The 14,354-nt window shown below is 42.6% G+C and overlaps 1 protein-coding gene across 14 annotated transcripts in view; it reads left to right on the top strand.

The window, feature by feature from the left end:
• Positions 1 to 14,354, top strand: part of fbrsl1 (fibrosin-like 1) — a 337,336-nt gene that overhangs the window by 226,816 nt on the left and 96,166 nt on the right. For 10 of the 14 annotated variants that reach the window (XM_037777608.1, XM_037777616.1, XM_037777614.1 and 7 more), the window contains one exon: positions 1,084 to 1,113. The exons of the other annotated variants lie outside the window; for them this stretch is intronic. In XM_037777608.1, the coding sequence (XP_037633536.1) occupies positions 1,084 to 1,113 (30 nt within the window). The remainder of the gene's footprint in view (positions 1 to 1,083; positions 1,114 to 14,354) is intronic. 14 annotated transcript variants of the gene reach the window in all.

The raw sequence follows: 14,354 nt of genomic DNA, 5'->3' as shown, positions 1-14,354 counted from the left end.
TTGGTTCAGACTACACAGCCTCCATGTTGTTGTTTCATAAATTTCCACACATGATTGGTTGATGCCTTTATTCGCGATGCGAAAGCTCCGAAAAATCGACTTTGTTCAGAAAAGAGTACGCCACTTTTTCACTGAATAATATTCATGTTCTGTGTAAAAGTACTCATGACAAAAACAACATTTCGAAAAAACATATTGACGTGCAAATTAATCACACGTAAAAAGCACTGCTGGTGTGTAGTCTGAGTCTGATAATGTTTTATTTTTTTGCTATAAAAAGAGTTTTCTGCCTGTCTATGACAGGAATGAAAGGCTCAGGTGCTTAGTATCTGCAGTATTCTCCTCTGTTTTTCACTTACAAGGACTTTTTTTCTCTTGTTATTTGTATGGCTGCACCTCTTCTCAAGATATTTGAGCCTCATCACTTCGTATTTGAATGGTGAAATGACTTGTGAAATTTGAAGTGTTGAAGAAAAACCTATTTCACTTTTTTGACTGAATAGAAGGGGATTTGGCCTTTGGCCGTGCTAGACAAGGCGTATTTCAGAGTACAACCTCTCTTGTTATTTAGTTCCTTTATGCCTGTAGAAGTCTGACATAAAAATTAAAGACTGGCTTGACAAAGGCGGATTTGAAAAACCACACTTAATAGACACTGTGTTTGAGAATTCAGAGAGTCTAAGCTCTCTGTGTCCTTGAGATACTATCGGCCAATTTTAAAGCACTCTTAAAAGGTTAAATGACAAGCTGCAGCTGAATGCAAAGTTATTGAACAGGCTCTTTATAATAGAACCCAGTGTATGGTATTATTCGTTTTTCATCTTTTGTAAATTTACAGCATTGAATTTGCAACAGAAACACCAGAATGGAGTTCAGTGCGGCTGTGCCGCTTTTGAAGCATGAAAAAGTCTCTCAGACTAGCACCCTCTCCTTTCCCTCTTCATCCTCTGCCGTTTGCACTGAAAGCTGTCAGTGAATGAGAGGTTGCACACAAAAATAACATCTGCACTGATTATGGGCTACTGGGGGGAGCCAAATGAATAATTCCTTATATTTCCTGTGTCTGTCTCTTTTCTGTTGCAGTGTGACAGCGAGAGTGACATTGACGACAAGGTAAGACTGCTTTTCCTGTGTTTATTCACCCACCACATGAAGTGGCTGAGAGTCGTGAATAACAAATTTGAGCCCTCAACTAAAGAAGGGAAACAGTCATAGTGTGTTGTTGGCGAAAAAAAATGAGGTGTAAAAGACGCTCTGCCGGTCCCAACACTGTTGATCATGTGCGTCTTACAGAGCTACAAAGTGACAAGGAAAATGCAGTACAGGAAGAAGCTGTTTTCCTGTGTTAGTTTTCAGTTTTGCGGTGTAAAAAAAACATGGCATCTATTATTTTTGGAGCACTTTACGCCTGAATATGTCTTAAAGGAACAGCGTGTAGCATTTCGAGGGATTTATTGGCAGAAATGGAATAGAATATTCCATTTCTTTAGTTTTCATTAGTGTATGATCACTTGAAACTAAGAATCCTTGTGTTTCCGTTAGCTTAGAATGAGCCTTTCATATCTAGATGGGGAGCGAGTCCTCTTCACGGATTCCGCCATGTTGCTCCACCATGTTTCTACAGTAGCCCAGAACGGATAAAACCAAACACTGGCTCTAAAGAGAGCCTTTCACCATTTTTAGTTAACTTAAGGCCACCGTAGTTCTTCGTCACACTTGTGAAACTGAGGTAACGTAAGCCACAGAGGTCAAAACCGTGGTACCGCCAGCCGCCGTCTGACTTCCGTTGCTCCTAAAGTAGTGTTATTATGGTAAGGATTGCCTCTGAGCGAGGCGAACGGTGTTCCAACAGTTAAGCAATGGAGTGAGCGAAGGGGTTCTCAGTTGGTTGCAATCTGCAACCACACCGCTAGATGCTGCCAAATTCTACACACTGTACCTTTAAATAGGCCTTCTAGCCTAGATCATAGCATACGCTACATATAGTAAGCTTTAGTATTCTTATCGCATGGCACATACCACCTCTATCTTTTCTTTTTTTCTTTTATATACGATGCATGATTGGGAGCATTTCTATTGCCTCTGCACGGCTCTCAACATGGCGATGGATGAGCCGGCGACACGCTGTTAACGGTGCTAACAGCGCTAACAGTGAAAACAAAGGCCAATGTGCTGACAGAGCTAACAGTGTTAACCTGAGGGGGAACCGGAGAGTGGTTGCTACACTTCCGCGATGTCCGACGGCGTTATCAGCTGTAACCGCCGTATGAGCGCAGTGCAGAGTGGCGCCCATGAGCTAGCCAGTGGGGCACGCTCACATGAACTAACATGCACTAAAAGGTGCATGCGGCCGGCCTGGCAATGTCAACAAAACACGGAGAAGCTTAAATTACAACACACACAGAGGGAGCGAGACTTCATTCTCTGCTCAGGTAGACATTACTCCTCTATATCCTTACATAGGAAATAGTTGTTTGATGCTATATTAATGCTCTGAATATCGTATAGAGCACCTTTAACATATGAGAGTTTTGCAATGATGATTATGTTCCAGTCACAGAACTACATTCCTATTTTTCTCAAAAAATGTAGATACAATTTTGGAAACAGAGAAGGGTTGTTCAACGAAGGTGTCTCTGTTCCTTAACGTAATCAAAGATGGCAGCCAGAAATGATAGCTGCTCACTTGTGCAGTTTCCATTTTTGCTTGGGTGAAGTAATGTCACATCATGGGACAGTCTTTGAGGTTTATGAACATTTCTACAAAAGTTAGTTTTACTGACAGTGGCGAAATGTGAATTTAATCTTCATTTTCCTTCAAAAGCCTCAAATGTAAACAAGGAAAACGAAAAACCGGAGCTATGGCGTTATCAGCAACTTGGTGAGCTTAAAAAAATGATATATTATTTTAGCAGTGATGTCATCAAGTTTTAACCATTTGACAATTTGACAGATGTAGCCTATCAGTTTCACTTCTGTGTATTTGTTTATCGCAGACTTGGAGGTGGTTGTCTGATGGCAGCCACCTGGTTACAAGATGAAACGCCTTTGGGGAGCCTCACGCATTCTAATTCCTCCACAGTTTAGCAATTACTCCCTGGTAAATGAATGAGATAGCATGCCTAATCTCCTGTAAGCCTAGCTCCCAGTTCTGTGGAAATGTCTGCTGCTCTCCCCATAAATAATACATTGATAGTAGGCCCAATTTGCATTAACTGTAGCCTGGCAAGTCAATAGGCTTTTATCTCTTCATTGAAGCGAGAAGGAACCGAGGGCGCTAGCTAGTTGACACGACAGAGAGACGTAGCGGGCCTGTCACTCTCCATACGGCTCCCTGGCATCACTGTGGGGGGGCAGAGAGGGAAGTAAAGTAGAGAGAAGCTCTCACAGTGTTTCCTTTTCAGGGTTTTGTTTTCCTTCCTGCTCCACCAGTTCCTTGAGACTTGTAACAGTTCTATATAGTGTCACAAATTTTGACATTTAATATATAAAAGTTTGATACTACGATACTAAACAACACTACTAAAAGAGAGAGAAGAGAAAAAACAAGCATTGTTCAGGCGGTTTCATAGAAACTCAGCGGTGTTGCCGTGTTGTCGGTTAGGTGTCTTCCTCTGTCTGTTCAGAAAACAGCTCCATATTTGGCACTTGGCACCAGTTGTGTTTGCCAGTTTAGGTGGGCCTGGATGCAGTTCAAGACACGGTGGACTATCAGACATTGCTGCCAAGCTTTCAGCCGTCTGATTGTTGAATTTTGTACCAATTACTACACAGTCCACTGTCAAGAGCCAGACTGCAGCTTCGCCTGGTCAGGCTTTTTTTTTTTTTTTATATATTTACAGTATATATATATATATATGTATATATATATATATATACACCGATCAGCCATAATATTAAGACCCCTGACAGGTGAAGTGAATAACATTGACTATCTCGTTACAATGGCACCTGGCAGTGGGGGGGATATATTAGACAGAAAGTGAACATTTTGAACTTTGAACTTTGTGTTGGAAGCAGAAAAAAATGGGTAAGCGTCAGGATGTGAGTGACTTTGACAAAGGCCAAATTGTGATGGCTAGACTATTGGGTCAGAGCATCTCCAAAACTGCAGCTCTTGTGGGATGTTCCCGGTCTGCAGTGGTCAGGACCTATATATTTGTGTTTCAGGCAGATCAGGAGCAGTGTTTTTGTGGGGGGAGAGTTACTCATTGACTTTGGGCTTTGTAACTTTGCAGACCTTTTACATGAACAAAAAAACGATATAACATACTAAAGGAAAGGGAAAAAGCACAAAAGCATAATAGGCCCTCTTTAATGTGAATCCCATTGGCAGCAAAATAATAAAACGCAAATGTAAAAATATAATCATGAGCAAGAAAGTTGTTCTGCTATCTTGGCTTCAATGTGGAAAACTATTGATTCTCACTCCTAGATCCTCTACTTGCTTTTTCATGTCTCTTCAAGCTTTGGTCTCAGTTCTTAGTTTTCATTCTCACTTCTAAAGTTCTGACTCTCGAGTCTTTTTTATGATGTTTGGGTGTGCTTGGTGCTTAAAGGAGAGGTACACATTTTTTACAAGTCTATCTTAAAACAAGGCTGACATGCCCATATGTACATTGAGCCATTACAACAACTCCTTCAATGTACATATGGGCATGTCAGTAGTGTTTTAAGATAGACTTAAAAATGTGAACCTCTCCTTTAAAGGTCACTCAAGAAGAAATGAATACAGGTCTGTAAAGGGACTTGTTTTCATAATATATGTTACATTACTAACATAGAGAATGAATATAAATAGCAACATGTAATGGAAAAGCGACGTTGAAAGACATGAACCTTACATACATACATGGACGATGAATGTAAAATCCTAACTCCTTTAACTCCATTATGATATGAAAAGCAATACCAAACCTTTCATTACATAGAGCAATAATAAGAACTTAACCTGACCCGCCAGATGGTTTGTTACAAAGAACCATCTGAGAAGCCGTCATTGGAAAGTGTTTGGAAAAGGGCAGGCAGTTTCAAAACATACTTGGCAGGTGACTGGATGAACCGGTCAATCAAACTCAGCCGGTCAGACTCGGAAGAAGAGTGAATGAATGTTTTCCATCGAGAAAAGCCTTCAGTGCCGTTCTTTGCTCTTTTTTAATGAAGAACTACTCTCCAGTTCTGATATACAGTAACTGATGCTATTGCAGCATCTATGCTAACCTCTTAAGGAGCCGCCACTGTTGTTTACAACAAACAGTCATCTCTCTGTGTCGCCTCACACACCTACTGTGCGTTCCAATACCCATACTACCATACTATTTAGTATGCCAGAAAAGGATTAGTAGTATGTCAAATGCAGTACGCCAAAAATACCAGGATGTGCTACTACATCCGCTCGCATTTTGCAGTATGTAAGTCAGCATGCTTTTCTGGCTATTCTGACTGTATATGCATACTGCATGCAACAGTTTGTACTTTGTAAGGGCAGCTGCAGTATGTACTAAAAGTTAAAACTATGCGATTAGGAATGCACCCCTAAAATACGCCCGTAGCTGCCAGTAGCTCCTCACAGGACTCTGATTGGTCCATGATCTGGCTTGCCAGACGCAAACACATTTCTTGAAGCCTGACCAGGTGGATTTTCGTGTGACATGTGATCCTGCGGTTCTTGTGTGATCTTGTGATTTCCAGCTACCATGCAAGGTTAATAAGAACCTGTGTCATGCCCAACATAGCAACCCATCAACATAGTCACATTGAAAGCTTATAATCGCAGTAAGAGGCCCAAAGGTAAGTACTGATATTTTCCATTGTTCCAGTGATGGTAATGTTGCATTCCCAGGAGCAGAGGTTTTGAACAAAGAAAAGCTTTCATTCGTGGCCAACAGGAAATGTAAATGTATGACAGCGTAATTCCAAAACAGGTTTCAGTGTAATCATTGAAAATACACTGTTGATGTACAAGAGTGCTCGAAGAAAAGAACATCTGGATAAAGGCTAAAGCAGTGCGGACCTTTTCATTTCTTAGAAACACATATTATAATCAAGTTGATGATAACAGTTGCGAATCATCCGTAGCAAATTGCTGAGGATAGAAGATTCACTGACAGGCCATCACCAAAAGCAGAAAAAAAGGCCCGATGGTGTAGAAATTGGGTTCCATGAGGAGAAAGACAAACACTGTCATTTGTAATTGCCCGCTCTCAGGATAACTCGACAGCGATAATTTTCTGCAACGTTTTTGCTGAAACAGGTGCCAGCTCCTCCCGTATCTTTCCAATGAAAACAAAGCCTCCTTTCACATCAGATTACCAGCCACCTGAACACCCACATTGTCAGGATTTCACAGATTAACTTAATTAGAATATTGCTTCCAGGTGTGCCCCCAGGGTGCAATCAGTTACACTGTATTTTGAACAAAATTGACGAGTTGCTGCCACAGCAAAGTCAGTTTAGATTGCCGCACCTTGCGAAGCTCACTTTCATCATAGAGATGGCATGCAGTGATGTGTTTCCAGAACGTGTCAGACTTGAATTCTTCTGAGATTGGTCGGGTCACCTCCGGTTCAGGGCTGCCAGGGGGGTCTTTATGTAGATTGGCCCAGCCTTGGAGAAACAAGCAATCAGAATCTGGGCATTGTGTTCTCGCCGCTGGCTTTTCTTCTTGTAAGGCCTGTCATCTGATCTCCGAGATTCCACGATGTTTGACGATGACAAGAATTCAGTTTTCCTTTAAAAAAATATATATATATAACAGCCTTGACCTTGAATAGCTTCACTTGTGTCTGCACCCTGGGGGGGAAAAAGGCACATAATTGAGGCTTCTGTATGGATAATTAACAGTCTTTACTGTTATTTGGCATAACCATGCTAAATCAGATGGTAATGAAGGAGCTAACCACATGTTGGGTAAATCGCCTGGCAATACAGGGACTAAGTGTGTTTGAGGCTGTGCTATGGAACCGGGGACGTCATCGATTCTTTATTCTTGATCCAAATACTTTGAGCCATTAAATGATGTGTCGGTGTGACTGATGAAACGCCCCAGAACACGCGTCAGCTGTTTCACAAAAGATGTGTTGAATGAATGGTTGTTCTTGTGTAACGATGACATCTGTGATAACAAAACGTCACGAGGACAGCGTTTGATATGTATGTGAATGAGATTTGACATACATCCTAGTTAAAGTTTTATTTGGCTCATTAGGGTCAGCTTCATGATTTAATTTTGTGAGAATTGTTTCAATAGTTCATTGGTTCTTATTTTTTAGTTTATTACTCATTTGTTGCTGTAACATACTTATCTGGTAAACTTATCTTCAAGCAATTTGGTGACAATTGGACAAGAACTTGTTAAGACTTCCAGATTTCACAATCAGTGTCCCTAACACCAGGTCTTATTCAGAGTGTCCTTTCAGCTGCTATAAATGTTGAAAATCCATCCCCACCCCTCCCTGCTCCACCTGTAATCTATGAACCATCCAACGCTGTCAACCTCTGACATGTCTGAGATACTCCAAGTCAAGACGGTCATTTTCTTTCATTGGAGCGGCAGAGAAAGAAATAGAGCGGGATTCATCCCTCCTCAGTTTGTCCATGCACTCTCCTGAAGTGTCATCCTATCTCCATTAGGACCCACTTTCCCATCCTCGCTGGCTCCTCCAATTTCCTCCGTATTCTTTCTCCCGTGCAAATAATACAGTGGCTGTCTGTCTGTGTGCCGAACGTTAGCATGAGCCGCTTATATCCTCTGCAGCCCTTAACACGGCGGCCTCGTGTCAGGTGTGTCTCACCGCCGCCGCCACCGCCATCACCATAGCCACGGCGGAGGACACCCAGGTCGGCTAATTCTATTTGGTCCTATTTGCCGAGCAGTCACTCAGCAGAAAGTGTATCTGTCTCCGGGGGAGTCTCCAAGGACCATTACCACATCCTGTCTATGAGCTCTTTTATGGCTCCGGTGTACTCATCTGCCAGGGCAGCGCTCCAGCTCTGATTGACACATTAATTCCTTCTCTACCCCCTTATCTTCCTGCTGTGTGCAGAATGAATGCCATATCACCGCGTCGGAGCGTCTCTACCGGCTTATCAGTAATGGCTCGTCAGCTAGTGGTATCCTCCCAGCTGATGTATTGGGAGGGAGGGGGTACGCTCGGAAGTTAGCAGTGCACCCGCAATGAAAAACAAGCATGCTGTGGGGATTTCAAACATATCCGTTAACACCACCACCCTCATCTTTCCACTTTTTCTTTAAATTCTCATCCTCCTGGTATTTCTTCTTTTATTATTTACTGGCCGCTCTCTATGCGTCATTACCAGTGTTGTCAGATTTTACCTCTCCCCCTCTGTCGCCATCTTGGAAAAAGGAAAACGGCAATGGTAATATATATTCATGTAGGTATGTTCCCCCTCCCCAACCCCCCGCTGCTCTGCAAGATCCAGATTGGTCTCCGAGAGTCATCACATTCAATAACAAACAGGCCACCCACCAGGCTGCTGACAACCTTAACGTTTTTTTATGGACGGGGAAAAATGGACCGGCTTAATGCTTCGACACAAGTGATCATCCGTCCTCATCTCTTTAATGAAATTAGATTAAGTGCACCTGGGAAAGAGCTGAGAAAGCAGAATGCCCCGCCACCTCCTTTAATCTAAAACCAATTTGCCAGTAATATTCCTTTCCCCCCCAGCTTGGGATTCGCCGGCCCCGATTCAAAACGGAGGAGGAACGAGATGAGACCAGAGCTGACTGGTTGCATTCAGCTCCCCACAGGCACTGTGAAATTAGAACTGACACCGGCAACACAGGCCTTAATATGGAGATGTCATTTTTCTCCTCTTGCTTTTGTCTTTCTCTCTCTGCCTCCCTCCCTCTTTCTCTTTCTCCTTTTTCTCTCACTCAGTTCCTTCTATTCACAACGCTTTTCACTTTGTGACTAAGCCTGGAAGTGAAACAAAACAGAAAAGGGGGGAAATGAGAAGATATATAACTTTAGAAAAACTAGGGCTGTCAAAGTTAACACAACAATAACGTATTAACATAAATTTGTTTTAATGCCACTAATTTCTTTAACGCATTAACGCAACTTGCGATTTTTAGGTTGTAGTGGGCTTAATTTAAAAGCTAGAGTGAAGATACTATTATATAAAACTAGAAATCCTAAGGAATCCATTGATACCAACCATGTCATACTAGCTTGTTGGGAAAGAGGCTAAATAACGCTCCAAATATCGCTAAATTTTGGTGAGGACAAACTCTCATGGTCATTTTCAAAGGGGTCCCTTGACCTCTGACCTTAAGATATGTGAATGAAAATGGGTTCTATGATAACCACGACTCTCACCTTTACAGACATGCCCACTTTATGGTAATCACATACAGTTTTGGGGCAAGTCATAGTCAAGTCAGCACACTGACACACTGACAGCTGTTGTTGCCTGTTGGGCTGCAGTTTGCCATGTTATGATTTGAGCATATTTTTATGCTAAACGCAGTACCTGTGAGGATTTATGGACAATATTTGTCATAGTTTTGTGTTGTTAATTGATTTCCAGTAATAAATATATACATACATTTGCATAAAGCAGCATATTTGCCCTCTCCCATGTTGATAAGAGTATTAAATACTTGACAAATCTCCCTTTAAGGTACATTTTGAACAGATAAAAATGTGCAATTAATTTGCTATTAATAGTGATTAACTATTTTAATAAATTCACCGCCCTAGTTTGAATGTAAGGCCTCCAGTAAGTTTAAAGGTTAAGGTTAAGATTAGAGTTAAGTCATCATCAACTTTTTAGATGATGACTTGTAGCTTTGTAGATTGGCCTGAAATAAACATCTCATGATGTTCCTCCACATCTAGCTATTACAATGAACCTGGAAACATTTATCTCTTTAATTTCTATTGAGCTGTTTGCAACATGCTCTCATTTCTGGTCAGCTCCAAGTCATGTGTGCTCTGCAGGCTAATGTTTTTATTCTTTTGCTTCTCGTGGTTGTCAAGAGATACATCTGTTGTGCATTTAGAAGCACAAGTATGCGGTGATCAGGGAGCACATTTGGATTTGTCTCTGAAGTGAAGACCTTTAGTCCTACGTGATGTGTGTTTATGTGCGAGCTCGGAGGGGAAGTGAGTGTAAGGGCACGCTCAGCGGTGAAACCCAGCCCCAGTGCATGTTGGGAAGAAGAGGCGTGATGACAGAGGAAAACTTGGAGCTTCTGCAGGGCCCGCCAGCAGACACGGCCAACTGACATCGGCAAAGACGGCTTGTCACTAGCAATGCATGTCATGCGGCGACGCAGGGACAGTCAACATGGCTGTGGCGTCATTGATGTGGCACCCAATAGCCTGGTCCAGATTCTTTCTTAAAGGTTAGCACTGATGTTGGCATGGCGGATGAAAATAGAAGGGCTGTGGCAAGCAAAACCACGCCAGCCACTCAGAGCAGGGGAGGTGTGAAAACATAACATGGCATCAAGACTGGAATCTTCTTTCACTCGCTGCCTCCTCTCCCTGAAGTTTGTTTGTGTTGGCAGAGAGTGTTAATAGAACAAATAGTCGTCCCTTTGTTCTGTTAAAATCATAACGCACACCCAACCCTCTGTCTTCGAAACACCAGAGCTCTGCTAGCGCTTTGAGAAAATCCTGTCACCACTCAGCCATGTTCAACAGCTTGTGATCATTGTTATTGAGGGACTTATTGTTGCCCCGATGAACACCAGGTTTGGCTGTGTGTTTTTCCTCCACCTCAACCAGATCCGTTTTTAGAGCTGGTTTTCCCCTCAAACACTATTTTTCCCACCTGAGAGCCCTGGTTCTGTAATAGGAGAGGTTTCAGCAACGGCCAGGTGAAACGCTCGATTGCACAATTTTCTGCTCGAGATCTCGTCAGTTGAATGATATAGTGATAGAGAAAGCATGGCATGACATATCAAAGTGTGAAGTATTACACCAGCCGCAGTACCACATTACAGTTAACTGATACTGTATGTATCTGTCGACGAAAACAATTGCACATTTCTTCTCAGTATTTTTTGATGGCTCTGCTGTTAACAAATGATTTTTAGTAGGGCTGTCAAAGTTAACGCAAATTCGTTTTAAGGCCACTAATTTCTTTAACGCATTAATGCAACTTGTGATTTTTAGATTGTAGCTTGATAGAGGGACGATATTGGCATCATATGAATGGAAGGACATTCCATTGGCACCAACCATGTCGGATGAGGAGAAATAATGTTCCAAACTTACGCAAATGTTTTAAAAACTGGCATGGCCACTTTCAAAGGGGTCTGTTGACCTCTGACCTCAAGATATGTGAGTGAAAATGGGTTCTATGGGTAGCCATGAGTCTCTCTTTTACAGACATGACCACTTTATGATAATCACATGCAGTTTGGGGCAAGTCATAGTCGAGTCAGCACACTGACACACTGACAGCTGTTGTTGCCTGTTGGGCTGCAGTTTGCCATGTTATGATTTGAGCATATTTTTTATGCTAAATGCAGTACCTGTGAGGGTTTCTGGACAATATCCGTCATTGTTTTATGCTGTTAATTGATTTCAAATAATAAATATGCACATACATTTGCATAAATACTTACAAACTACATACAGTACTACAAACCTTTTTTTGTTTTGAACAGATAAAAAAATTGTGATTAAATCGCAATTGATCATGATTAACTATTGACATTCTTGCAATTGAATATTTTAAGAGATTGACAGCCTTAATTTTTAGTAATCCAAATGGAAGTTAAAATTTCTTTCCTTTAAAACTTTATAAATTAAATTTATGAATATTTCCAACATTAGCATGAAATAAGATTACTGTGTAATATTAAGAGGGCCGCAGCTTTTATTGGTTGCATAACGTCATCTAGCTTTCAAAATAATTGGATTGCAAAACATAATATCAAACATAAAACCTGCTTAACCTAATTAACCTGAGGTCACTTAATGCGTAGCATTTCTTTTAATGATGCACTCTTACAGCAGTTAATGTGCATCCACTTAAGAGCAAGTAAAGCATAACACATAGCCCTGGGAGTCATCTCAATTCTCAGTTTTGGGACACAAAGTTAAACAGGCAGCTAAAGCTCAGTGTGTGTCCACTGTGCTCCAAAGCAGCATGGCACAGCATTCATTGTTTTTCAAGTGTTTGAATAACAATCCAAGCACTATATACATTTTTCCACATGAGTAATAAAAGTAAAATTGACTCCATATTGGGTGCAGATGTTCTGTGGAAAAGAGGAAAAAAAGACACAAATGTTTTTGTGTACGTGGATGTAAGATTTGAGTGTTTCTGATCGTGCATAAACATAATGTCTAAGTGGGTTTTTATTCAATAAACATGGTTGGACTGTAATTGCTTACACATTTCTGCTGGCTGGAAATCCAAGACAGACTCTGTGTGCGTTTAGAGCTGGCGCACCAAGACTCATGTCTATCCCAGCCTTGGCTTGTCTGCGCAAGACTTCCTAATGCAAGAGGACTTGCTTTTCCGCCACAACAAATGGCATATGCAATCAGGGATAAATATAGAATTCCCTGTTGTTATTAGGAACCAGTGCCATCGGGGATAATGTTTCCCTAAAGAAGCGTCGCTTCCTTTTAGGCCAGGAATACATCAGCAAATGGAGCTTAGGTCCACTGTGGCTGCGAAAAGAATGTTTAGAGAGCCTCAATTCCCTTCTCAGACAAAGAGGCCAGTCAGCTAAGTAGCACGCTAGTCATACTTTTTTTTTTTGTAGAAATTTTATAAGGAAAATCAACACACATTAATCATGAAGTCACTGGTCATTGTTATTTCTTGAGGCTCTGTATTCTCTCCAAATATTCCCTACTGAAGCCAAGTTTCACAGCCTCGCGTCTTTGTGGGAAGGATCATCTGCAGCCCTCATAATGGCGATGATGGACAGTGAAGGAAGCGAGCACTGAGCCTGAGCCTCTCTCCCACCCACCGAGAGAAACATACTCCGTCTTTCTTTTGCTAACCACTTGAGCATCTCCAAGTCAATCTAAACACTCAGATGCCTGTGGATGGGCTGGCGACTGCCAGACCTCAAGCCCTGCAGGCCCTCACGTCATTTGGGCTCTGGAGGGAACTTTCCGTGGGCGAGTGTGTATGTGATGTGGAAAGCCGAGAACCCCGGAGAGCACGCTGAGATCAGGCCCAAACACACACAGGGGCCAGCTGCCTTCAATTAAACCAGAAACCCCAGCCTCTGCAGTTCCTTATGCACAAAACCAGCCCGCTTTGATCTGCGCCAGCCAGGGGAAAAGGTACAGGGCTTGAAAGATTACAGGGAAAAAAATAATTATTGTATCAAAGGGTGCTCCATAAAAGTTAACAGGGGGATTTTTAGGCTCAGGGGGCAGCGGGAAGCAGGTACTAACGACGGCTGTCACTCATGTTCATTTGCCAGTTATTTTCCCTTCGCCTTTTCAGTGAGCTTTAATTAGTGGACACACCTGGTCTCTCTCCGAAGTTAACTGCAGAACTCGACCTGCCACTTTAGTTTTTATGGGCACGGAAGATCAATTGTGAGTCATGCAGGGCACAGTGGCACAACTGAAGCTGATATGCTTGTCAGTTTGGGCTTGACACACAGAAGACGTGCAGCAGCTCTTGGATATGTATGAGGTTCGGAGCCATAGACAGAGACCAGCATTAGAACTGTCCCCCTGCCAAGCACCGCAGACGCAGGCGGCATGGGCATCCATTAAATTAATTTGACTTCATTAGTGCGGGCCTGCTAGGCCTGGGGTGCCCACAGAGATGCCAGGGGGGTGGGAGGCAGGGGGGGCGGTGGTTGAGTGGCATCAACCGCTGTGCTCTGAGGAGAGCGAACACATGGCACTGACAGGCGGAATATGGCCCCAGTTCTTACACCGGGACGGCTGCCAAACAAAGGCAACATGCGTCACTGGCTTTAGGGGAGCTCAATCAACACCCGGTCGGAGCATTAACGCCGTGCGCGCCGCGCCACATCAGTGAGGAGGCCGCGGGTCGCCGGGCAGCCCGCAAGTCATGCGTGTGCACACAGTGAATGTGGCAGCGTGATATGATACAGAGACACTGGCAACGGGTTGACCTACTGCCATCACCTTTGTGTCTGCTGCCAGAAACGCTCATGTTATTAAGCTCACATTTAGCTCTTGTTAGTGACTTATTGCAATGATATACAGCATGTGAGCCCTTTTTAAGTAAATCATATTTATTGTTGTTTTGGCATGCTAGGTCGATTCTTCCATTCTTCACTCATATACAGTCCTACAGCATAGTTGTGTTTGTGCTCCACTGGTGTCTTACTGGTGGAAATAAAATCAATTAAATCACAGGCAGGA

The sequence above is a fragment of the Sebastes umbrosus genome, chromosome 8 (assembly GCF_015220745.1).
Source record: "Sebastes umbrosus isolate fSebUmb1 chromosome 8, fSebUmb1.pri, whole genome shotgun sequence".
NCBI classification, from domain to species: domain Eukaryota; kingdom Metazoa; phylum Chordata; class Actinopteri; order Perciformes; family Sebastidae; genus Sebastes; species Sebastes umbrosus.
This window is presented reverse-complemented; position numbering and strand designations above follow the sequence as displayed.